The following is a 22,857-nucleotide window of genomic DNA, read 5'->3' as shown; positions in this document are numbered from 1 at the left end:
CTTTTTTCCTTTCTTTCTCTCTCTCTTTTTTTGACATAATCTTATAAACTTCAGGTTGGCCTTGAACATAGTATATAGCCAAAAATGACCTTGAATTTCTGATCATCCTGCCTCTCTACCTCTCAAGTGCTGGGATTATAAACCTGTACCACCATATCTGGTTTATGTATCACCGAAGGTTGAACCCAGGGCTTGGTGCATGCTAGGTAAGCACTCTTCCAACTGAGCCACATCTCCAGCACCGAGAGTTCCACTTATAATCCTCCCAGCCCAATGTGAACATCTTAGATGCAGGACCGTCCCTCTGGCCTGGTATCAGGTGTGTGCTCACACACTGGGAAACCTGAGTCAATGAGGTATGGCCATGTGTTGGGGATGAGGATCCAGTGAGATAAGGATGAGAAGGGGCCCTGGCTCACCATAGCTGGGCTGGCCCACACAGCCTTCCCCCAGCGGACCCGCTGCAGAAGCCACATTGTCATAGCAACATCCAAACCTAGAGCTTCGACACTCACTGGGCTCGCCTTCATGGGCCTGGGGTTGGTGGATCTTGGGGTTCTGAAGAAAAAGCCAGAGGTTGGGGACTTAGGAACAAATCTTGTTTTCAGTGGCGAGCTTGGGCTGACCAGAGGGAGGGTGACAGGAAAAGGGAAGGGACACAGCTATGAGTCAGAGGCAGAGAACCCCACCCAGGCCCCAGGGGAGTTCGGACACCATCTCTGAAGCCCTGGTCTTTGAAAGGATGGCCTAGGTTGCCAGGTTTGTAGGGTCCTCCCTTTCCCAAGGCTGAAGCTGCAGACATCCTGGTAGCACTGAGCTGTGTTCCTGCCATGGGAGCCACTTACCTTGGAAGCTACTGCCCTGGACCCTGGCCTGTTTCCCGTATTGTCACTGCTGTAAGACCTGGTACAACCAGCCTGTTGGGGCCCCTCAGCTGCAGACACCCCGTCAGGGCAGCATCCGTACCTAGGAAGCAGTACACAGCCCCCTCACTGCCCAGCCCTGCGCCTGCCCTTCCATAGACCCTGGTGCCTAACTACCAGGTAGGACCAGGCTCTGAGGCTGCCTGCATAGGAGACTGGCCAAATACAGATCTGTCTGAGAGCCTGTTCCTGTGTGGGCAGACCATTCTGCGTGTCCCAGGCTCTCTTCACTCCCACTGGAACCCAGAGAAGGTGCAGCCCTTACAGTGGACCTATGCTTGATACAATGCACCCCCTATTCCAAAACCAGAAAAGGGGTGCACCTGAGCCCACCCAAACATCAGGCTCCTGGTGTAAGACCTGCTCCCTCATGTCTCTTCCACCAACCAGAGTGTGCGAAGCAAGGTGAAGGGAAGGTTTTAGAAAGAAGGGCCATTGCTCCTGGCTCTCAGAGGAGGAGGCCAAGAGCAGAGAAGTCATATGCCTCAAGTCACCCAGCAAAACATCTGGCAGATGGCTGAGAGGAGGATGTCACCCCCAAATTGCTGGCCCCAAACCCCAGACCCTAAGCAGCGCAGTCTCTCAAGAGGCCTGTGCAAAATAGGTCTTGGAAGAACTTCAGGGAAGGCACCCTGCAGAATGGGGTGCCTCTGCCCCCTCCCTGCAAGGCTAAAGGAGTGTGTTGGTAAAAGACCTTTGAGAGTGGCCAGCTTCACACTGGGCTCCTGAGCCTGGGAACTTGAATTGCTACCTCTTGTGCCTGCTACGGGCCTTAGGTTACACCTCCATCCACAGGCTGGGCACATGAGAAGCCCGCCCATCAGGAGGAAAAGAAGTCTCCTCTCCGCCAAAAACAAACAAACAAACAACAACAAAAACAAAAATAAAAAGAGGCACAGGCAGGGCACCTCAGGAATTCTGCTCTAACCTGGTCAAGCTTGCCCTGGGCAGGGATGCTGGCCCATTTGCCATGGTCCAGCCCTACCTTCCCTCTCTCCCCTGCTGAGGAGGAAGAGCAGTCTCAACCCACCTGCTCTGGAGACATGAGGCCCCAGCCAGGGGACAGCCTTGCCACTGAGGCCCAAGAGATGGTGTGTGGCCATCAGGGCAACACCCATGGGGGCTGTGTCTGCAGTCACGGGGCCCTGAGCTAGGCCTCAGGGGTGGCTGGTGTGGAGGACGCTGCAGAGTTGGGGCCCAGCCTGCAGATGACAGGTTGGGGTCCTGACCCTCTCTGGGGTTGCTCTGAGCCCTGGGTCTCTCGAGGGGAGCCCACTGCTGCTCTCTTCCATCTATGCATGAGAAAGAAAAGCCACTGTGATGTACCAACGCCTCTCACCCTTGGCCCATGGCTACCTTAAATCACTTTCCAGGGTCTCTACTCCCTCCAGGCCACCCAGACTCATAGATGATAGGTCCGGGGTGGTGTCGGGGAGGGACCCAGGTTCTCACCTGAGACTGGGGACACTCGAGGGCCTGAAAGCATCCTGGGGTCTGAGGAGCGGGTCCTTGAGTCCTGTATACTAGGGACCTCTGTAGGGAACCAAGTAACAGGCGGGTGTGGAGGGCAGAACCAGACAAAAGCAACACTAGAGAGAACAGCAAATATCCCGAACCTGTGAAACACATCTCGGCAGAGACTTTGTGACTATTGGCCTTAAACTCACAAGAATCCTCCTGCCTCAGCCTCTTGGGTGTAGGGATTGCAGGTGTGTATCAACACACCTGGCTCCAAGATTTTCTGCAGCTTGTCTATGTGTGTGGATTTTTCTTTTTTTACCTTGCCAACTTAGCAAAACTAAGTCACTGTCCTGTTAGACCAAGTGACTCGGAAGCCACAGGCAGCCGAGGTAGGGCACGTGCATAGCATGAACCAGGCCCTGGGTTTGAGCCCCAACATGAGAAAAAATGGATTTTTATGGCATTTAGTACTTGATAGTCTTAATTAAATTGCTAGATTTTTTTCAATCATAAAAATCAGAGAAATGTTTTTTATTGTTTTGTTTTTTATAAATAAGGAAGAAACTAGCTAAGCACTCCCAGAACGCCTAGCTTAGCCATGATCCATGACCATGACTACCTTCAGTGTCATATCCACACACCAAAGAGATCCAGCCTTTCTGCCCTTCCCTCAGCAGAAGGCCCCCATACCTGAGAGGCCTTCTTCCCTAGAGGGATGCGGGAGAAGGGGAGGGTGGACAGGCAAGAAGCAGGATGTGTGTTCTCTCTTCACTCACTCAGTCATTCAACAAACAGTTGCTGAGTACCTCCTGCATTATAGATACATTGGGGGAAGGGTACAGAGAGGAACAGGAGCCATGGACCCAGCCCTCAGGAAGCTGGGCGGGCGGGGCATGCAGCACCGAGAAACTAATACAAAGCTGACATCTAAAACAACACCCTGGGCGAGTTTTGAGTTCACAGGTATCCATACATGGATTTGGCAATAGCCGGGGCAGCAATGGCCAGAGTGTGGGAGAGCAGCCAGGGGACAAGGTGGGGTGCCGCCCTCCCTGCCCTATCCTTACCCTGAGGAAGATGGCAGGGCTGTCTGTTGCAGGCTTCCACCTCGGCAGGCTTGGACGACTGCAGATCCACACAACGGCCAGGCGGCCCGATGGTACAAATGACCTGTCTTCTCCGAATGCCCGAACCACAGCTTTTAGAGCACTGAAGGCCCGGGGCGGGAGTGGAAAGAGAGAGAGAGAGAGACGCTGAGGCCAAGGACATCCCTGGAGAAGGAGGGGACCCCACTCTTCAAAGGCGCCTCCAGGACCCCGGGACCAGACCTGGACAGAAGGCATTGGGAAGGGTCGGGCACTTACTAGACTCCATGAGCCAACATGCCAGGCCTGGCCACGGAACACAGGACAGGCCTCTTGTACACAGGGCTCTGTGAGGGTTGGCTGGTCCTTCAACAAGCACGCCGCAGCATGGACCGGAGACCCCTCGTCCCCTCGGCAGGTGACACTCCTCTTCCTGATGCCAGTCCCGCATGTAACTGAGCACTGTAAGGACAGCTATGAGCAGGGATGTCCCCCAGGCCTGGAGAGCCAGGTCAGCTGGGACAGCTGGAAGCTGTGGCTCAGAGAACAGATGGCATCTCCTGCCCTCATCCCACTCCTGAGCCCAGAGAGGCTGAGTCATGTTCTGAGGTTGCACAGCCTGAAGAGGGCTTTTCACATTCCTCTTCTTTTTAGATTTATTTCTATTTATGTGTCTATACATGTCTCTCTGTGTGTATGCTACTCGTGTGTGCATGTCAATAAGACCAGAAGAGGGTGTCCGATCCCCTGGAGCTGGAGTTACAGACTCCTGGTCCAGAGTCTAGAAGTTGTGTCTCATCCCAGCTTTGGCCACATCTCCCAAGATGGCCAGCTAGGTCCCTACTCTCTGGGGACCTCAGCTGAAGACAAGCATTTCAAGCCCAGGTCCAAGGCACAGCTCCCAGTCCTAGGCAGGGCCTCACCTCTCCCCAGGGCTCCACGCTCCAGACTGCACAGTGCTGCAGGTTGCAAGCCTGTGTGGTAGGGGGCTTCCCAGCTAGGCCAGCACACTGGGTCTCCTCAGCGGCTTCCTGGCCACCAGTCCCATCTGAGGATATGCAGTAGACAGAGCGAGACTGGACTCCACCCCCGCAGGAGACCGAGCAGGGCGTCCATGGTCCTACCTTCCAGCTGACCAAAAAAGAAGGTGGGGGGGACAGTTAAGACTAGCCCAGGAGGCTGCAGCTCCCCAACGCAGAGTACATCGAGGGCCTGTCTCAACCCTCCCCAAGAGCTCTGTAGAAAGACCTCCAGCCAGGCCTCCTAGGCATCCCCTATGGCTCAATGGCCCCTGGAGGGTCTCTATAACCCAGCTGTGCCCCAACTCTCCCTTTCTCTTTTTCACTGGGTGCTGGCATCACAGCCAGACTCCATGGGTTGCCATCCTGTGTGAGGTAATCTCCCTGTATGTGGAGAAGCCCTGCCTGGCTGGGGGCGAGGGGGTACAAGGACCAAAGGAAAGGGAAGCTCCGAACACACCATGCAAAGCCAAGACCATCACCATCTCACCAGGAGGCCGGGAGGGTAGGGAGAGCAACACCAGCCCGGCAGGAACCCCCTGGCCCACCGATTACCTGTTCCCACACATATGCTGGACCCCAGCATAGCGCCACGCTCCCGGCCGGTGCAGGAAAGAGATCCTTTGTGCACGAACAAAGGTGTTTGCCAAAGTCTACTGGCCCTTTGGCCAGATTCCTGCCTCACTCTCCCCTAGCCATCTATCTGCTCGAGTCCCCTGTTGCCTTAGACAGGGACCCCTGACACTGTCCCCAAACCCTCTTGTTCCCAGGCATTTTGAATACTGTGAGGAAACCTGTGAATGGAGAGAACTGTCCTGGGTCTTCTGCTCAGGCCCATTCCTCAGTGATAGCTGCCACCTGATGTGAGGAGCCCTGCCCCCACCTCCAACCTTCAGCCTGTGCCTAAAGCAGTTTAGGGCTTCCCCTCCCTTCCCACCCAAGTTCCTGGGCACCACCAAAGGTGGAAGGGGCTGGCAAGGCCTCACCGCTTGGTCTTCGGACAAGGTTGAGTGTTGCATGAACGTCGGTGAGTGGGCCGAGGCTGGTGTTGGCACATGTGGTCTGGATAGGCCTCGTTGTCAATAGTGCAGAATACCAGGCGGGACTGGTGACCTGTCAGGAGGAGGGTCGCACAAAGCTGCTGGCAGGCCAGGACTCCCCAGATGAACTCACTAGTTAGGCACCTTCTGGACTGGACCCACAGCTCACCCTGGTTAAGTCCCATGTGTCCCTCTCTGACAGGTACCACCATCATCCTCAGCCTACAGAGGAAGAAGCTGAGGCTCAAAGAGTCCTGGGTGTGAGCGACAGATCGTCATGAGCTCCAGTCCCAGTAAGACATGTCTCCTGGGTCTCCCTCATCCTAGTGTAGGCTGCAGCCCTCCATGGGGACACCTAACTTTTTCCATATGTGGAGGTGTCCCTCCCCAGCAGTGGAGTACCTTGAGGACAGGGAACTTGTCCTCCCCCAAAACCCAGTGTTCACCTCCACCGCACTCAGCGCTGCAGTCACCCCAGGAGCCATGGCTCCAGCTGAAGCCTCGGCCAGGATCATTCGCGGGCAGGTAGTACTCGTAGTGTACTCCGGGGTTGGACTCCTGACTGAGGAGCTGCCGAGAGTGTCTTCACTTTAGTCCCCCTGCCTGGCCCACGGTAGCCCTGGCAGCCCACCTGTGCAGGGCACCTCCCTCTGTGACCCACTCACCTCAATGACCAGGGGCTCCGAGGTGGGGCCCCGTGCCTGGAGCCGCTCAGGAGCCAGGTCCCCCTCCACACCCCGTTCGTACTGTAGGACTGTGCTGGCCACCGGAAGAGCCTGGGCTGCCTCAATGGTCCAGTGCCCATTGAGATAGTACTCGCCACGGATGCTCTTCACGGCTGTGGAAACCCAGCCTGTCAGGGGACGTGGGGCAGCGAGTTGCCCCTTTGTGCCCCAGGCTGCCCAGCTCCAAAGCATCTCTCACCCAGGAAATTCCTGCTGGCAGCGGCTTCCTCAATACGAATACTAGTGGCCCCAGCCGGAATGATGAAGATTTGGTTGTAGCCTGATTGGAACAAGATCCAGGAGAGGGTAGTGCTGGTTTGCTCTTGGTGAGACTTTGGGGAGGCAGGGGCGGGAGGGGTAGACTGCTTTTGGCAGAGGCAGCTTTACAAAGGTGGGGTGGGGGTGCTCTGGGAATAGGTTCTGGACACCAGGACAGCTTGGGAGCAGGATGAGGGTGGCAGGCATCCAGGCGTCGGCGGTGTGAGATTGGACTGCACACACATGGGCGAGCGTCCCAACCAAGGTGGGCGTATGAGAAGGACCCTGTATAGGACATAGCCTCTACTCTGCAGCCACATGACCCGAGCCAGACCCACTGAGTGCCATGAGGATTACTTGGCCTCAAGCCTTGGTCAGAGAAGGTAACAGGCAAGTCAAGGCGGGCGGGCAACAGACCCCTGTGGAGACCCCCGCACGACCCCACCTCTGCTGAGATCATTGGCATCAAAGGTTCCTGTGACTGGGTAGCAGGATGAGCCATCACCCCCGCACTGCAGACACTTGTCCTCCTGCTTGACTGAGTCTAGCTTGTGATCACAGCCAACCACCTGCGGGGGGAGGGGGAGGTAGAAAGTAAGCAAGGTGGGATAAAACAGGAGAGGCAGGCTCGAGATTCCAAATGCCCCAGGGCAGGGCAGCAGGGCACGGAATGGCTAAGGCACGTCCCAGCTCCCACTAACCACTCCCTGCCTCCCTTTGGAGGTCGTATCGCTCCCATTTTGGATGGAACTCCATAGATGTAGACTTGGGCGTGCCAGAGGGCTGATCCCCTCCTTTTTTCAGAGAATGGTGAGCTTAGGCTGATAGGACAGAGAGCTGAGACTCAGGCTGCTATGAACTCAGGAGCTGTCAGACTGGTGTAGTAGAGGCCTGGGGCTGCCATCTTGTCGCAGGCTCAGTTCATGAGGAGAGCCTGCCCGAGTCTGAAGCTGACCCAGAGGAGAAGGAAGCACGAGATGGGTAGAGAATGTCTAGCTCATGGCTTCTACAGCCACCCCTTCCCATTTGGTTGGGTTTGGTTGAGGGCAGCTTTAGACATCCAGAGAGTTTCTTTGATGAGGTTAGTGTTCTCAAGGACAAAGCTGAGGTAGTTAGAGAATATCCGTGATGACTGCATTGCATTCTGGGAACTAGGGCTTAAGCCACCAAACTCCTGCCAGCCACTTGGTCCCACTGATGCTGGAAGACACCACCTATAATAATCCCCCAGCCAGCTGGGAGGGGGCAGCACTCACTCGGCAGACTCCATCCACACAGATGTCCCTCTGGCCAGGCTCACAGGGTGTCCCGTCCACCACAGCGTCCTTGTGCTTGTAGTAGAAGTTCTGCCCCTTGGGAATGCAGTTCAGCTCACACTTATTAGGGGCTGGGTGGGCAAGAGGAGAGAGCTGACATCTTGGCACCGAACTGTGATGGTTTGAATAAAAACAACACCCCCCCACACATACACACAGGCTCATGGATTGAAAACACTTGGTCCCCAGTTAGTGGTGCTGTCTGGGGAGGTTGTGGGACGTGGTGGGGTGGTATACACCACTGGGTGTGGACTTTCAAAGTTTCCAGCCTCCTTGCCTCGACTCTGGCTTGAGTTCCCTTATTGTGTGTGGTTGAAATATCAATCAGATCCCTACACCAGCCACCAGCCATTACAGACTCTCTCTCTCTGCAGTCACAAGTCCAAATAAACTCCTTCGCAAGCTACCTTTCAATGGTGGGTTTTGTTTTGTTTTGTTTTGTTTTTGTTTTTGTTTTTGTTTTTCGAGACAGGGTTTCTCTGTGTAGCCCTGGCTGTCCTGGAACTCACTNTGTAGACCAGGCTGGCCTCGAACTCAGAAATCCTCCTGCCTCTGCCTCCCGAGTGCTGGGATCAAAGGCGTGCGCCGCCAAGCCCGGCTTCAATGGTGTTTTATCATAGCAATGAAAAGAAACTTAACATCTTTTGGGGGCTGGGTGGGCAAAAGGGTGGGAGGCTGATCCCAGAACAAGGCCTTGTGAGAACCCCCAAGGGAGGCAGCTGCAGCTGGGAGTACACCCTTGCCGGGAGAGAAGGCTTTTATAGCAATTCCCCGCCATCTGTAATCGGATCGGATGCCCTCTTCTGGAGTGTCTGAAGACAGCTACAGTGTACTTACATATAATAAATAAATAAATCTTAAAAAAAGAAAAAGAAAAGAAAAGATCTGTTGTGCTTCAATAACTGCCTACAGAGCAGGGCGGCGCTGCTTACCTGCGTAGTAAGGCAGCCACCGGTAGCGCCGACCCTGGAAGTCGGTGCCGTCGAACTCTGCGCACTGCTCGGCCCGGAAGTCCCGCATGCCGTCTGGGCAGCTCTGCACGAGAACACGTATGTCAGAGAACATGGGTGTCAGCGTGGGCACTAAGGCGGCTAAGGTCCTCCCCTATCCATTTCCGTGTCCTGGAGCCCTGGGGTCCTGCGCTTCTGCCCCACCCACCCCTGTCCCAGGAGAGGCCTCTTGCTCTCCCTCGGTGCCTGGCAGGTCGAAGGCGGGGCCGTGAGGAGGGAAGGAGAGAGGGGATGGGGTGGGGAGGGACACGCAGGCTTTACCTCCGTGTGGCAGGTGCGGTGGCTGCGCGCGGGGCCCACGCAGCTGGCGCCTCCATCTCTCCTGCAGAGCGAGAGCATCGGGAAGACCCCAACGTCCCCCACCCGTTCCTGGGCTCTCCTGGCCTCTCCACGAGGCACCCTGGTGGGCAAGGCTGGCCCAGAGTCCAAGGCATGTGGGGACTGGGGGTTGCACTGGGACCCAAATCCCTTGGATGGGTGTAACCAGACTATGTTTTATGGTTCTTAGGCTGACCGTCCCTACCCTTGACCTGATTCCTGCCACAAGGCCCTTGAACTCTACCTGTGGATTCAGTCTGCAATTTGTAATAAATAATCCAGGATGTTAGAAATTCTGTTCTTTTTCTGTTTTGGTTTTGTTTTTCTTTTTTTTTTTTGGGGGGGGGGTGGGGAAGCGGTTGAGATTTTTTTGTTTGCTTGTTTTGGGTTTTGTTTTTTGTTTTGTTTTTTTCAAGACAGGGTTTCTCTGTGTAGCCCTGGCTGTCCTGGAACTCATTCTGTAAACCAGACTGGCCTCAAACTCAGAGATCTGCCTGCCTCTGCCTACCAAGTACTGGCGTGAGCCACTACCGCCTGGCTGTTATTTGTTTGTTTGTTTGTTTGTTTATGTTTTGTGAGACTAAGTCCCAGGTTAGCTCTGTAGCGGAGGAGGACCTTGAACATTTCATTATCCTGCCTCCACTTCCCTAGTGCTGAGAGGGACAGTCATGTGCCAGACTCCCACAGGTTCTCGGGAACCAGTTCACAAAAACGCCAGTAGGAGGCGCCTCATTACTGTTCCTTCGTACCCGACCCCCTCCCTTACAGTTCCCATCCCAGCACAGGGCACCGAGTACATTCTTAATAAGTCACTTGTCAGGGAAGGGTCCTCTGCACTTGACAGAGCAGCTGAGAGCAAAGAAACCTTAGCAAGTAGGAACTGAGGACGGCCGCTGTTCACTAACCCTGCAAATGAAGCTCCCACAACGCCCCCCACCGCTCCTACTCCACCCCATTCCACCCCTAACCCCACCACCACGACCACCACTCCACCACCACGACCACCACCCGCCAGCGGGCGCACCAGGCGCCACAGGCTTAAGGCAGAGGAAGTAAACCTTTTTACTTCCAGCTCCTTTTAATCAAGGAGCTGATTAATCAAGGAGCTCCTTTTAATCAAGGTTAAATTAGAATCCCGGGTGGGTACATGGGAAATACTTGTTTTCCTGTATACCCTGTCGCTCTTCCACAGTGAATCTGCCACATAATGACCCTGATGTCAGGCTCCCAGCCAGCAGCCAGACATTTCTCACTTGGCCCTCTTTTAAACTGCTACCAGGCTCTAAGCTTTCCCTCCCTACCTCTGGGAGTAGCAGGGGCGCTCCCGGAAGCTGATGCCTCCTCCACAGGTCCTGCTGCAGGGGCTCCATTCGCCCCAGGCGCCCCAGGTGTCACTCTGGCGCCTCACATTTCGAGCCTGTGAAAAACATGCTCGGGCTGTGACTGTGACTCACACCCCTCCCCCCACCCCCTCGCTCGCCCAGAGCCCTGCAGAGGACCCGCTACCAAAGATGCTCCCCAATCAATTCAAAGAGCCTAGAGGCTTCCAGTACTGCCTGGTTAGGACACAGAAGCGCCTCTGGGTAGTCCTAATATTCATTGCAAACTTAACCTGCTGTCTAAGTAGTGGGAGGGAGAGCCAGCCTACACGGTCAGCTGGGAAGAACCTGCAGTTTCAGGAGGCCTGGAGGAAGGGCTCTACACTGAGTGCCGGCGTTTGTGGGTCCACTCTAATGTGGAAGAAGGGGGGGACCAAGGACAAGGGTACTTTGATGCATTACTCTGGGCCTGTCATCTTACTCCACTATGGTCTGTGTACTTATCTAGCCAGGTGGCCACGTGTTCTGGGTGTCTTCTGTTTGCCAGATGTGGTGCAGAGGAGGCTTTCTCCCCTGACGATGCTATACTATGGCAAGTTCAGAGCCTGGCTTGGTGTCCCTAGAATGGAGTCTGTGGATCAGCAGACGGGTCCCTTTCCAGAGACAGCAATAAGGGTGGGGCAGATCGCAGCAGGTCCTCAGGTAGGTGGGGCTCTCTCTGTTCATAGAGTAACCCCAAGACAGGACAGAACTTCAGGAGGATCCCCTGGTTGAGCCTCTTTTGCTCTAGATGTGAGTGAGCTCACTTCTAGAAACTTCTACAGGTCTGGTCGATTAAACTAGGAGCTTAATAATTTTGTCCTCTGTGGGTTGGGGGTGTTCCTGTTAATCTGTGGACTCCCAACATGCATTTCCCTTACCCCTTACAAGGGAATCTTACGCTGTAGCTTCTTGTTCTCATCAGTGGTACAAAAATACAAGTGTTGGGCGGCGGTCTGGAGTACCCTGGAGAGTGAATGGACATCTGTCCTCCTTCCCCTCCCCCCACTCCTTTCCACTGGAAAACCCTGTGTGATATCTAGACTGGGAACAGCCCTTCAGACTGGGCACTGACTTGGGAATAAGTCAGTCAAACTATGGGGACTTTGTGAAATGATCCAGCCGTGAACTTCTGGCCCCTGAGTGTTTACATGAGATCTAGTTTGCCTTCTTGAAATGACACCATGGAAGTGTCATACTGGATGTGACACCTCGCAGCCAGAATCACATGGCCACATGGTACATACATTCTCTCACCTAAGCCTCGTTAGCTTAATGGCTCCCAAAGAGCATGACACACACCAAGGCACCACACACTACAGACCCAAGAGCTCGTCCTACAGCTGTGTCCCCACCTGCCTGGGGGAACAGGCAGCCAAACGAGACACTGGATCCTAAGCAACTAGACAGGGGTGCCGAGCGAGAGGCAGGGCATACGCTGTAAACACGTCCCATGTGCTGAAGGGGGACTTCACTGTGAAGTGTCATCAATATGAACCTTTTGGAAATATAACTCCATTATTTAGAAGGAGTCCAAGTGTGAACAAAGAGAAACAAGTCCTTCCCCAACGGGGAGCCTCCCAGCCTGAGGCGAGCAGGGAAAGTTGCTAACGTCCAGCACAAGTCTCTCATTACTCTTGGTTTTATAGACCACAGTTTGGAAGCAGAGCAAACCGCACTAAACTCGCTTAGCCGCACGAAGCCAGGCGGAGGTCAGGCAGACCAGAGGTCTCAGCTCTAACTGTAAATCATTGATCGTCTCCTTCAGTTCTCCCGAGAACAGAACCTCCAAGCTTCCCAAACCAGTGAGCACCAAAGTGCTCAGGTGCTCTGGCAGTGAAATGCAAACTGGTTTTGTTTGGCTTGAGTTTCTGTTTTAAAGTGGGGCACTTACTGTGTAGAAGGTGTGGGGGTGGCTTTCCAGACTGAGATTCTAACCTGCGTGATCCCCAAGCCTTGCTGTCACATGCTAAGTATTAGGATGTGGCCCTCATATGCCTGGCTACCGCTGGCCCTGCCCAGCGTCTATTTAGATATTTGTCTAGGTCTCTTGGTGCAGCAGCCCCCGGAAACCTAACTCTTCCGGATAAGGCCAACTCATGCGTCCACAGCTCTGGCCACGGAGGCATTTTTGGTTGTCTTACAGGTAGGGGAGTGGTCTGAACTTAGGGCTCTCTAGAGGCCACACTCCTGCTGGGTGCCCTATAAAGGCATTCCTTGCTTCCTGATACCGGCACCTCTAAGGTAGAGGTCTCCTACCGGCATGTGTGTGAGCCCTGGTCTGTACAATGCTGAACCACGCCCCCTGCATCTTTCCACCCACATCGGGTCACAAGATGCATGAGCACATTTCGTTCTCTGTGTAATTATCTAAACCTCAAGCTGTGTGGTGATATGAAGCCAGGAGCTGGTGTGGCCCAACCCTGCTCTGGGCCTGTCCCCGCCTGTCCCATGCTCTCCGCACCCCTCCCTTCCTCCAGTTCCAGATCCAGCTCAGTAGCCCCCTTTCCTGCCTGTGTCCAGGAGGCCCGGCTGCCTGCTGGGCACCAGGATGAATGTGGGAGGGGGACAGAGACGACAGGGCAGGCAAAGGGATTCGCAGCCTCGCTTTTGATCATCAGTCCAGCCATTGTGCTAAGCTGATTAAACAGCCCTGACAGGGACCCTAGGGTGATCAGGACCCCATGGTGGATCCTGCCACCAGTCAGAGGCCACTGAGCAGTGACCCTGGATCAAAACTCTCAACCAGAGGACAGGAAAAGAACCCAACCTCATCTAGGCCTTTCATGCTGGGAAGAAGGGAGGAGAGGGTGAAGCAGAAGGCCCCATGTGTCCCCTACATGGGAGAAGGGACCTCATAGACTCCAGTGTGCTTCCCAGTCATTGATTCATCCATGAGACAACTTATGGTGTGCACATTAGATCAGCCAAATCCCAGGGGGTTATAGCTTGAAGCATGGGACAGGTGTCGAGCAACTGTTCCGGAGTGGCTCTGGGATTTCACCCTGGGGATTTGATGCTGACACAGGGACCCCTCCACCAAGGCTCTCACCAGCCTGTGCTGAAGGACCTCAGAGCAGGATCTAGGGAGTAAGGGCTATAGGCTGGCACAGGCGACACGTCAGAAGAACGTGAGGAAGCAGGGCTGCAGCCCACCAATGGCCTGACAGGCCTGTGTGTCAGGGTATGAGCTTTTGGAGGGCTGCCCAGTGCCAACCACTATCACCCACTCCTTTGCCTGCCTTTTTCGTCTCCGCCCATATTACTATAGAGGCAGCACTGTCCCCTCTCCTCCCCAGGGTAGCAGTCCTAGCCCTTTGAGACTTTCCTCGCTCATTTGGGCCTGCCTGGGGGATGGGCAAGACTGTGGTCTCCCTTGTGGGGAGATTTTTAGGGTAGAATGGGACCTGTGTTCTCTGTTCTGCTCAGCACCCAGCTCTGCAGATCCCTCTGTCCCCAAAGGGTCCCTGCCCGGCCTTATGGCTCCAAGAAGCCTTGTTCCTTGGGCTTCCCTCATGAAAACAGATACCTGATCACCATTCAGCTTCCAGAACCCACCCTCGAGGTTTGTTCTAACCTGATAGCCACAGCCACCTCTAGTTCGAATTAAGCTCAAATCGACACCAAAAGCTCCTTGGTTGTGCACATTTCAACTGTCCAAGAAACACATGGACCTTGTGGCCGCCTCCTGAACCTCAAAGAGAGGGAGAACATTCCAGCCATCTCCTTCAGGGAGAGGTTGGTGGGCTGGTCCCGGCGGTACATCTTTTCTCAATTAAAGGGAAGAAGTCATGGTGAATGTTCTGTGGCATTAGCCAGAACCCAGTAGACTGGACTCCTCCTCAGCAGGCAAGAGAGCTAAGTGGAAACATTGGCTCCCGCAGACTGCCCTGTGTCCAGTTAGGGACCGAAGCACTCCAGTTAGATCTCCATGGTGCCCCCCTCATTGGTGCAGAAGCTGGGGAGCTGTAGGCTCAATTCTTCTCGCCAAGTCACACTGGTCCTCTCCCTCCTCTTCTGAAGGAACCTCCCAGGCCCTGACAGGGCTGCACTCACCCAAGACCCTGGAGTGGAGGTCAGCAGCAGCGGGAACAGGAGAAGGAACAGCTGCATCTCTGCCTGCAGGAGAAGCCACTGGTTAGAGCCAGAGGGGACATCACAGCTACCCAGAGTGGTGGGTGAGTCGCATAGTCTTGTTATGTGCGTCACATGTTCCTCCCACTGGGTTTGCTGGGAGCACCACCGTGGTCACTAAACTACACGCCATGCCACTCACTCAGGAGGAAGAGGCCTGTTTGACAGCAGGTAGAAGCCCAGGAAGAATTTGTTTGGGAGTTCCAGAGGACAGAAGAGTAACTGAAAACCCTGCTGTGCTGTTACAGAACTGAGTTTGCAATCAAGGTAACCTGACTGTTCAGCTCAGTAAGAATTTAAAAGGCCAGCCAGGTGTGGTGGCGCACGCCTTTAATCCCAGCACTTGGGAGGCAGAGGCAGGTGGATTTCTGAGTTCGAGGCCAGCCTGGTCTACAAAGTGAGTTCCAGGACAGCCAGGGCTGCACAGAGAACCCCTGTCTTGAAAAACAAAAACAAAACAAAACAACAACAACAAAAAAGAATTTAAAAGGCCGTTTCATCCCCTTTAAAGACAACTAATAAAAATAGATTTGCAGTCAGGTTTTCTGTGTGTGTGTGTGTGTGTGTGTGTGTGTGTGTGTGTGCTCGCGCATGTGTGGTGTGAGTGTGGGTGTGTGGTGTTGCGTGGGTGTGAAGACCAGAGTTGATCACTGGTGTCCTCCACAGCTGCTTGGCTCCCTTACTTTTTGAGACACTGTCTGTCTTTGAACCTGTAGCTCTCCTTTTTCTACTAGGCTGGCTGGCCAATGGGTAGGAGGGATCCACCTCCTCTCTCCTCCCGCCCAGGGCTGGGATTACAGAGCTTGCTGCAGGTCTGAATGCTTGCACAGCAAGCAGTTCACTGACAGAGCCATCCTCCCAGCCCCCCACTCCCCAAAAATAGTCCCAGCTACTGGGATGCTGGATACCCATCCACTACAATACCACTAGAGCCCAGGAGTTCAAGGCCAGTCTGGGCAAAAAGGCTCAGTCCAAATTCAACTGCTTTTAAAATCTAAGTGCAAATCTTGGGGTACATGCTTAACTATGCCGAGACCCTGGTTTGGATTGAATCCTCAGCACCCATCCATGTTCTCTCTCTCTCTCTCTCTCTCTCTCTCTCTCTCTCTCTCTCTCTCTCCGTTTTAAAACCAATTAGCCAACCCTTGCCTGCACAGGATCACCTCCTTCAATCTTCACAAGGAGAGGACGAGCCCTTGAACCCAGAGTTGTGTGTAGGGTGTGCGCATGCGCGGGCATGGTACTCTTATGAGCATGCACACATTAGGTGTCTGCATAGTGCGGGGTGTGCTCACGTGTGTGCACATGTTTCTGTGTCAGAGACACGTAAGCAGTGTGCAGTTCAGTACAGGACATTAAACAAGCGCTGACAGGTATGTTAATGTTAAAATCTGTAATTCTAACTGATGTTCTGAATTCTTTTTACAATAAAACAACTTGCAGTCGTTTTGTAGGTGTGAAATATCGCGTTCAAAAGCCACGTTCAGCAAAGTTTATACCAGCATAGGTATGGATGTAATTTGTCACAATCAGCAAGTCATTCTAATCACAGACTGCTGGGGAGAAGGTTGGAAGGGGGTCTAGTGCGCACTTGAGATGTGGGGATGCTGGGGGCAGCAGAGATCAAGGACTGACTAATGATGAGACTGGGAGGCGGGCGGACTAGCTTGAATGATGAGCGTGACCAGAGGGAGACTGAAGAACTCAAGAGCTCCAGTCACTGCTGCAGGCGCTGCCCAGACCTGCGACCTAGTGTGCCTGCGATTCCAAAGTCCGGAAAGCTTGACAAAGTTCCTTCCTTCAACTCAAGGCCACCCGTGCGAGTCAGGAAGACTCTTCCAAACCTCCTGTCCCTGACCTGGGCTGGTGCCATGTGACCCCAGGGGCACTGAGGCGCGGTTCCTACGGGGGCCCTGGGTGCCTGGCAGGTGCTGGCTGTGGCCTGGAACATCGCCAGGAAGTGCGCTGGCTCTGCAGGCTTCACCCGGGCAGTATACAGAGGAAGCGGGGTATGCTGTTCCAGAAGAGCAGCCGGACTGCGGGAGACCCGATTACCCGCCACTCCCCATCCCGGGCTCCAGATGTGGAGCTGAGACCCTCCTCAATGCTCACGCAGCCACCGCACAGCCAGATCTCCCATGGTCTCTCACTTCCACGCCACCACTACTTACAGGAGCCAGGCGGTGCAGAGGCCTACAGATGCCCGGGGCGTGCCCTGCCCAAGGCGCCCGCTTGCCTTCCTACCTGTCTCTTGAAGCCCTGGAGCCGCCTTATCGGCCAGCCTGAGTCAACTTCTCCAGCACCGACTACGAAAGCCAGGGGAGGGGAGGTTGGACTTTCTTTCCCCGCGGCTGGCTGGTTTCCTCCCCGCCCCATCTTCCCCCACCCAGTCGGCTGACACCCACCTCCAATCCCTGAAGGAGCACGGTGCCCCCACCGAGAGGCCCCCGGGTACCCAGCATTGCCCCATGCCTCCTCCTTTTGGGTTCCTGCCAAGGCTTTGCTTATTCTTAAAATCTGTGGGCTCTGGGTCTTGGGTCTGAGCCAGCCACCTTTTCAGTCCCACTTCCGGTGCCCCAAGCTCTCCAGGTCTTTGTCAAAACCCCTCCTCGCTACACCAATCTCTCACCGACACACCTGGGTGTCCAGCCACCTTCTGAATTTTATACTTTGGCCACAATCAGTTCACATTCACAGACAGACAGACAGACAGACAGACAGACAGACGAGAGAGAGAGAGAGAGAGAGAGAGAGAGAGAGAGAGAGAGAGAGAGAGAGAGAGAGATTCCCCATCACTATGAATTTACCTCAACCCTTTCCCGCTTTTGAAGCCTCTCCACTCCGGCATCCTGACCCTAGCGGCTGCAATTCCAATGGAGCATCATGGTAAAAATCTGTGTAGATCAGCTGTGAGTTGAGGCTGGGTAACCACTGTAACCACAGCCCTGGGCACCAGCTAGCATCAGAGATATAGGCTCTTACCACTTCCACTTGTGGCAAATTTAATTTCCTTCCTGCTTTTACACCCCCCCCCCCACACACACACAGAAATCAAGACATTTCCTTGCCAAACATTCCTTTTCAGAAAACAGAGTTTATTCATCCCTAGAAAAGGGCCCTGGCCCTGGGCCTGTGGAGGTCCCAGAAAGAAGCTGGGGCTCCTTGCTGACCCTGACCCTGTCACCTCTCTGGCTTTAGACAGGGCAGTTTGCAACAGGTATTTCTGCCTCCTTCAAAGCTGGGTTGGTGTTTGCACTGAGGGAAGCAGGAAGCTCTTTATATTTCCCAGTGCAGGAGGGGACAGAGACCTGGTTTCAGGGCCCAGGGACACGGGGATTCTTGGATAAAGATAAACTTGGCAGCCAAGGGAGCGATGTGACTTAGAACCTCCCTAGAAAAGGAAAATGTTTCTTCACTCAAAATCGCCACACACAAACCGCACCCCCCAACCCCCACCCCCGCCTCCATCTACGACCTTCCTGAACTAGGTCAAAGGTCCTTGTAAAAGGGGAGGAAAAGGTTTCTCCTACTGCAGAAGGCTGGGGCAGCTACGGAGCAACCTTTCTTATGGTTTTGGTTTGAGGGCTCTTTTTCAGATGTCTGGACTTGGACCCTTTTGTTCTGCCTTAGGGCAGCAACTTGTAGAGCCTAGGCTGGCCTCCGTGTGCAGCATAGAATGATTTCCTGAGTGCCGCGGTTATAGATCCTATGCCCAGCTCATGTAGTCTTAGACGGCAAAGCCAGGGCTCCATGCATGCTGGACACACATTCTAACCAACTGACTGAACCCCAGTCCAGATCCGGATTCTTTCTTTAAAAAAAAAAAACTACTTGTCTTAGTCGGGGTTACTTGCTGTGATGAAACACCATGACCAAAAGCAAGTCAGAGACAAAAGGATTTATTATTATTGGTTTTTCAAGACAGGGTTTCTCTGTGTAGCCCTTGTTGTCCTGAAACTCGCTCTGTAAACCATGCTGGCCTCAAAATAAGAGATCCTCCTGCCTTAGCCTCTGGAGTGCTGGGATTAAAGATGTGAGCCACCACCCAGCAGGAAAGGGTTTATTTGACTTACATTTCCACATCAGTGTGGAAAGAAAAGTCAGGAACTCAAGCAGAACCTGGAGATAGGAGCTGATAGAGAGGCCACGGAGGGGTGCTGCTTATTGGCTTACTCCCCATGGCTTGCTCTGCCTGCTTTCTTATAGAACCCAGGACTACCTGCCCAGGAGTGGCACCACATAGAATGAGCTGCCCCCTACCCCCAGTCAATTACTAAGAAAATGAATGTATGTTTCCTATTGGACATGGTGGTGTACAGTCTCTTTCAAAGTCCAAAGTCAAAGTAAAACTCCAAAATCTCTTTAAAAGTTCAAAGTGTGTCAACAGTGGGCTCCGGTAAAGTAAAAAAAGAAATAAATTATATACTGTCTTATTCCAAGAGGGAAGATCCAGGGTACAGCCACAACCTTAACAAAGTAAAACCAACTCCCAACAGTGTAAATAAGCCCCAATGTCTGGCATTTACTCAAGGTCTTCTGGGGTCCTCCAAAGGGCTTGCCATGTCACATGTCAGGCTGGCTCCGCTCCATCCCTGCTCCTGACCTTGGCAGCTGCTGTGGCACTGGGGTTCCCACAATGCCCAGTCTTCTGCTGCAACTGGGCTGCACTTTCACCATTAGCCTCTCATGGGCTCTTTTCATGATGCCAAGCCTCAACTCTGAGTGGCCCCTTCTATCCTAGGGCTTCAACTACTACAGAGGCTGCATTCTCATTAATGGCTTTTCCCAGTCTTTACTGGTGCCCAGTGCCAAGCTTCAGCTGCACTCCATGACCCGGAAACCCTTCACACCCAGAACTACATAGGTGACTCTAACATGTGACCAAGGTCTGAGGTACTACCTTGGCCACCTCTAACACAGTGTGTGTGTGTGTATGTGTGTGCATGTGTGTGTACGTGTGTACCCTGAGGAAACACTTCCCAGAAGATCAGGAGATTTCACCTCAGTGAGGCTGGCATCTTAATCGTCACTTATTTCTCAGCTCCAGCTTACCAGCAACAGTTGTCCCCAGTAAAGCAAAGGTGATTTTTGGTCGTTTTATTTTGTTTGGTTTGATTGGGTTTTACTCCAGTGGTGCTGGTCTCTTGTTAATTACAGCTGACTCTTCATCTCCAGCTGACCAGAAGCACAGACTCTTAAACAGCAAACGGCGCCCGTAAGTCTTTAAGTGAGGCCAGGAGCCAGACCTCAACGGTCCACATTGCTCTCAACATTCTTTTTCTTTTTTTTTCCCCAAAGCCAAGGCATTTTTAAAAAGATTTTATTCATTATTTTATTTATTATTATATGTAAATACACTGTAGCTGTTTTCAGACATACCAAAGGAGGGCATCAGATCTCATTATGGATGGCTATGAGCCATCATGTGGTTGCTGGGATTTGAACAGAGAACAGTCAGTGCTCTTAACCCCTGAGCCATCTCTCCAGCCCGAGAGATCTTCCATCACATGACAGCTCACCAAGCTTCGAACACCCGAAAGCTTTTCCAACCCAAAGTTCCAAAGTCCTTCCACAGTCCTCCCCTAAACAAACTTGGTCAGAGCTGTCACTCTTGGTACCAATTTCTATCATGGTGATGAAACACCATGACTAAAGCAATGACCAAAGCAACTTGGGAAGGAAAGTTTTTTGGTTTTGTTTTTGCTTTTTTGTTTGTTTGTTTGTTTAAGATTTATTTACTATTATCTCTAAGTACACTGTAGCTGTCTTCAGACACACCAGAAGAGGGCGTCAGATCCCATTACAGATGGTTGTGAGCCACCATGTGATTGCTGGGATTTGAACTCAGGACCTCTGGAAGAGCAGTCAGTGCTCTTAACCACTAACCCATCTCTCCAGCCCAGGAGGAGAGGTTTATCTGGCTTACATGCCCATATCACAGTTCATTAAAGGAAGTCAGGGCAGGAACCTGAAGGCAGGAGCTGATGCAGAGGCTATGGAGGGGTGCTACTTCCTGGCTTGCACCCCATGGCTTGCTCAGCCTGCTTTTTTATAGGACTGGCACCACCAGCCCAGGGATGACGTCATCTACAATGGTCTTAGTCCTTCCCCATCAATCACTAATTTTAAAAATGTCCAGCAAGATTGCCTGAAGCGTGATCTTATCGAAGGCATTTTTCTCAAGTGAGGCTCCTTCCTCTTGGATGACTCTAGCTTGTGTCAAGTTGACAGAACATAGAACTGACCAGAACAGAACATTTCTTTATTTTTCACTGAGACTTTCCCAGAGGCTATGACTAACCTTGTCCCCACCCCATCCCCCACGAAGGGTTAGTGCGCGCACTGCTTAAAGCAGACTCGGACAGTTTCAAGGACTGGAACCAACCTTAAATAGCAAAAAGGCTTTCTATCTGAATTATCATAAAAATGTTTAAGTAAAAAAACGAAAATAAAGGAGCAAAGGGCCACGGTGGCTTCAGAGTGACAAGATCATTCACGGTTTATGTCAGACATTCAATCTTGGCTTGAGTGTAACAACGTTGAAACAGGATCGCTATCATACAAAAGGTTCACTACAGCACGCTGTATGTACCTGTTCCAAGTCCACCCCCAGCCCCAATGCTTCCGACTCAATTACTTCCCAGCCTGTTGGGCCTGCCGACGGAGGAGCACGTAGATCTTCTCTTTGATCCAGTCTATGTGTCGGCTGAGTAAAGAAGGCAGCTGGGACCTGCCAGATCATCAATGCAGTCAAATGACTGACTGGAGCCAGGTGTGGTGCAGGGGTTCATACGTTATAAAATGTATGAAGAATAACAGAGGATGAACACCTTCCATGCATCCACTCGCTGACGCAGAGTCAGCATGAGTTCTGCCTTCTGGCCTCTTGGTAGGTTGTACCAACAAAGCAGTGTGAGGCGCGGCGCCAAAGGCTTTGTTTGCTGCAGCCACCACCATACACCCAGATCTGCATCCTTACTGCTATGTAGAGGCCTATGGTGCTAAGAAGGCAGAACCTAGGCAGAGCAGCATCAAGGAGCAGGCCTGGCCTCTCCAGTCAATCACGTTTAAAGACAAGAACTGATCTACTGGGCTCACAGAGACCTGGCAAGTATGCCGTTCAATCCAGAGCCAATTGGTACACAAACAGTTGTTTAGAAAAACGATTTAGAGGCTGGTGAGATGGCTCAGTGGGTAAGAGCACCCCGACTGCTCTTCCAAAGGTCCGAAGTTCAAATCCCAGCAACCACATGGTGGCTCACAACCATCCGTAACAAGATCTGACTCCCTCTTCTGGTGTGTCTGAAGACAGCTACAGTGTACTTACATATAATAATAAGTAAATCTTAAAAAAAAAAAGAAAAAATGATTTAGGGGCTGGAAAGATGACTTGGTGGTTAACAGCACTGAATGCTCCTCCTGAGGACCGGGGTTTCATTCCCACATGGCAGCTCACAACTGTCTGTAACTCCCAAGATCTGACACTGTCCCCCAGATACACATGCAGGCAAAATACCAATGCACATAAAATAATTCCAGAAGAGGGGACTGGGGAGATGTCTCAGTGGGTAAGTGCTTAATCATGAGAATATGAGTTCAAATCCCCAGTGCCCCACCTCACCCCAAACCTGGGCCTGAAATTCCAGTACTGAAGGATCCTGGGGGCTCACTGACCAGTCTAGCCTAAGCGGAGAGCTCAGATTCAGCAAGAGCGCCCGTCTCAGAAGATGGGGTGGTGAGCAACCCCCCGCCTCCACACACATCTGGACAAACAAGCACACTAACACACGCTTGTCTATACATCCCAAAGAAGAAAAGACTCCAGCACAAAGTACAAACCACACCTCACCATTTTAAGCCCAGTGCACTGACATCAGGCCTCTCTCTCCCTGGCAACACCAGGGCCCCTCTGTCTAGGCAGGGGTAGCCTGGGGTGGCGGCAGGCACTTGGCCCTGAAAGGCAGACAGGGTAAGATTTCCAGTGTGTTAATGTGGGCAAGACAAGTCTCTCCTTCAGTGACAAGGGGACAAACACTGAGAAAATGCTTTTGATGAGCACTGACCTATCTGTACCTGTAGGACGGAAACCTGGCATCTCTGCCTTTGCCTTTCTCACAAGCACTCAGTGTTCCTCTCTCATGACTCTGACAGGTCCCAGGGATGGAACTTGGGTTATCAGGCCTGGCTGCAAGTACCTTTTCCCTCTAGCC

At 52.9% G+C, this 22,857-nt stretch overlaps 1 protein-coding gene and 1 pseudogene across 3 annotated transcripts in view; both read right to left on the bottom strand.

Annotated features, from left to right (window-relative positions):
• Positions 1-16,971, bottom strand: part of Papln (papilin, proteoglycan like sulfated glycoprotein) — a 28,838-nt gene extending 11,867 nt beyond the window's left edge. The window contains exons 1-19 of one of the 3 annotated variants that reach the window (XM_021178969.2): positions 16,892-16,971; positions 14,570-14,632; positions 10,457-10,572; positions 9,099-9,159; positions 8,760-8,862; positions 7,768-7,898; positions 6,957-7,080; positions 6,453-6,533; positions 6,194-6,366; positions 5,975-6,098; positions 5,475-5,601; positions 5,044-5,109; positions 4,393-4,600; positions 3,749-3,931; positions 3,452-3,593; positions 2,376-2,456; positions 1,954-2,215; positions 846-966; positions 420-558 (exon numbers count right to left, since the gene is read on the bottom strand). In XM_021178969.2, the coding sequence (XP_021034628.1) occupies positions 420-558; positions 846-966; positions 1,954-2,215; positions 2,376-2,456; positions 3,452-3,593; positions 3,749-3,931; positions 4,393-4,600; positions 5,044-5,109; positions 5,475-5,601; positions 5,975-6,098; positions 6,194-6,366; positions 6,453-6,533; positions 6,957-7,080; positions 7,768-7,898; positions 8,760-8,862; positions 9,099-9,159; positions 10,457-10,572; positions 14,570-14,626 (2,299 nt within the window). In that variant the 5' untranslated portion in view covers positions 14,627-14,632; positions 16,892-16,971. Of the gene's footprint in view, positions 1-419; positions 559-845; positions 967-1,953; positions 2,216-2,375; positions 2,457-3,451; positions 3,594-3,748; positions 3,932-4,392; positions 4,601-5,043; positions 5,110-5,474; positions 5,602-5,974; positions 6,099-6,193; positions 6,367-6,452; positions 6,534-6,956; positions 7,081-7,767; positions 7,899-8,759; positions 8,863-9,098; positions 9,160-10,456; positions 10,573-14,569; positions 14,633-16,818 lie in introns of all 3 variants that reach the window. The other 2 variants (XM_029484585.1, XM_021178970.2) reach the window with 2 other exon arrangements.
• A 4,158-nt stretch (positions 16,972-21,129) lies between these two features.
• On the bottom strand, positions 21,130-21,604 carry LOC110306558 (annotated as a pseudogene).
• Between the last annotated feature and the right edge of the window lie 1,253 nt (positions 21,605-22,857).

This window comes from Mus caroli, chromosome 12 (genome assembly GCF_900094665.2).
Source record: "Mus caroli chromosome 12, CAROLI_EIJ_v1.1, whole genome shotgun sequence".
NCBI lineage: Eukaryota > Metazoa > Chordata > Mammalia > Rodentia > Muridae > Mus > Mus caroli.
The sequence above is the reverse complement of the archived record's forward strand: the minus strand, read 5'-3'. Positions and strand labels throughout refer to the sequence as shown.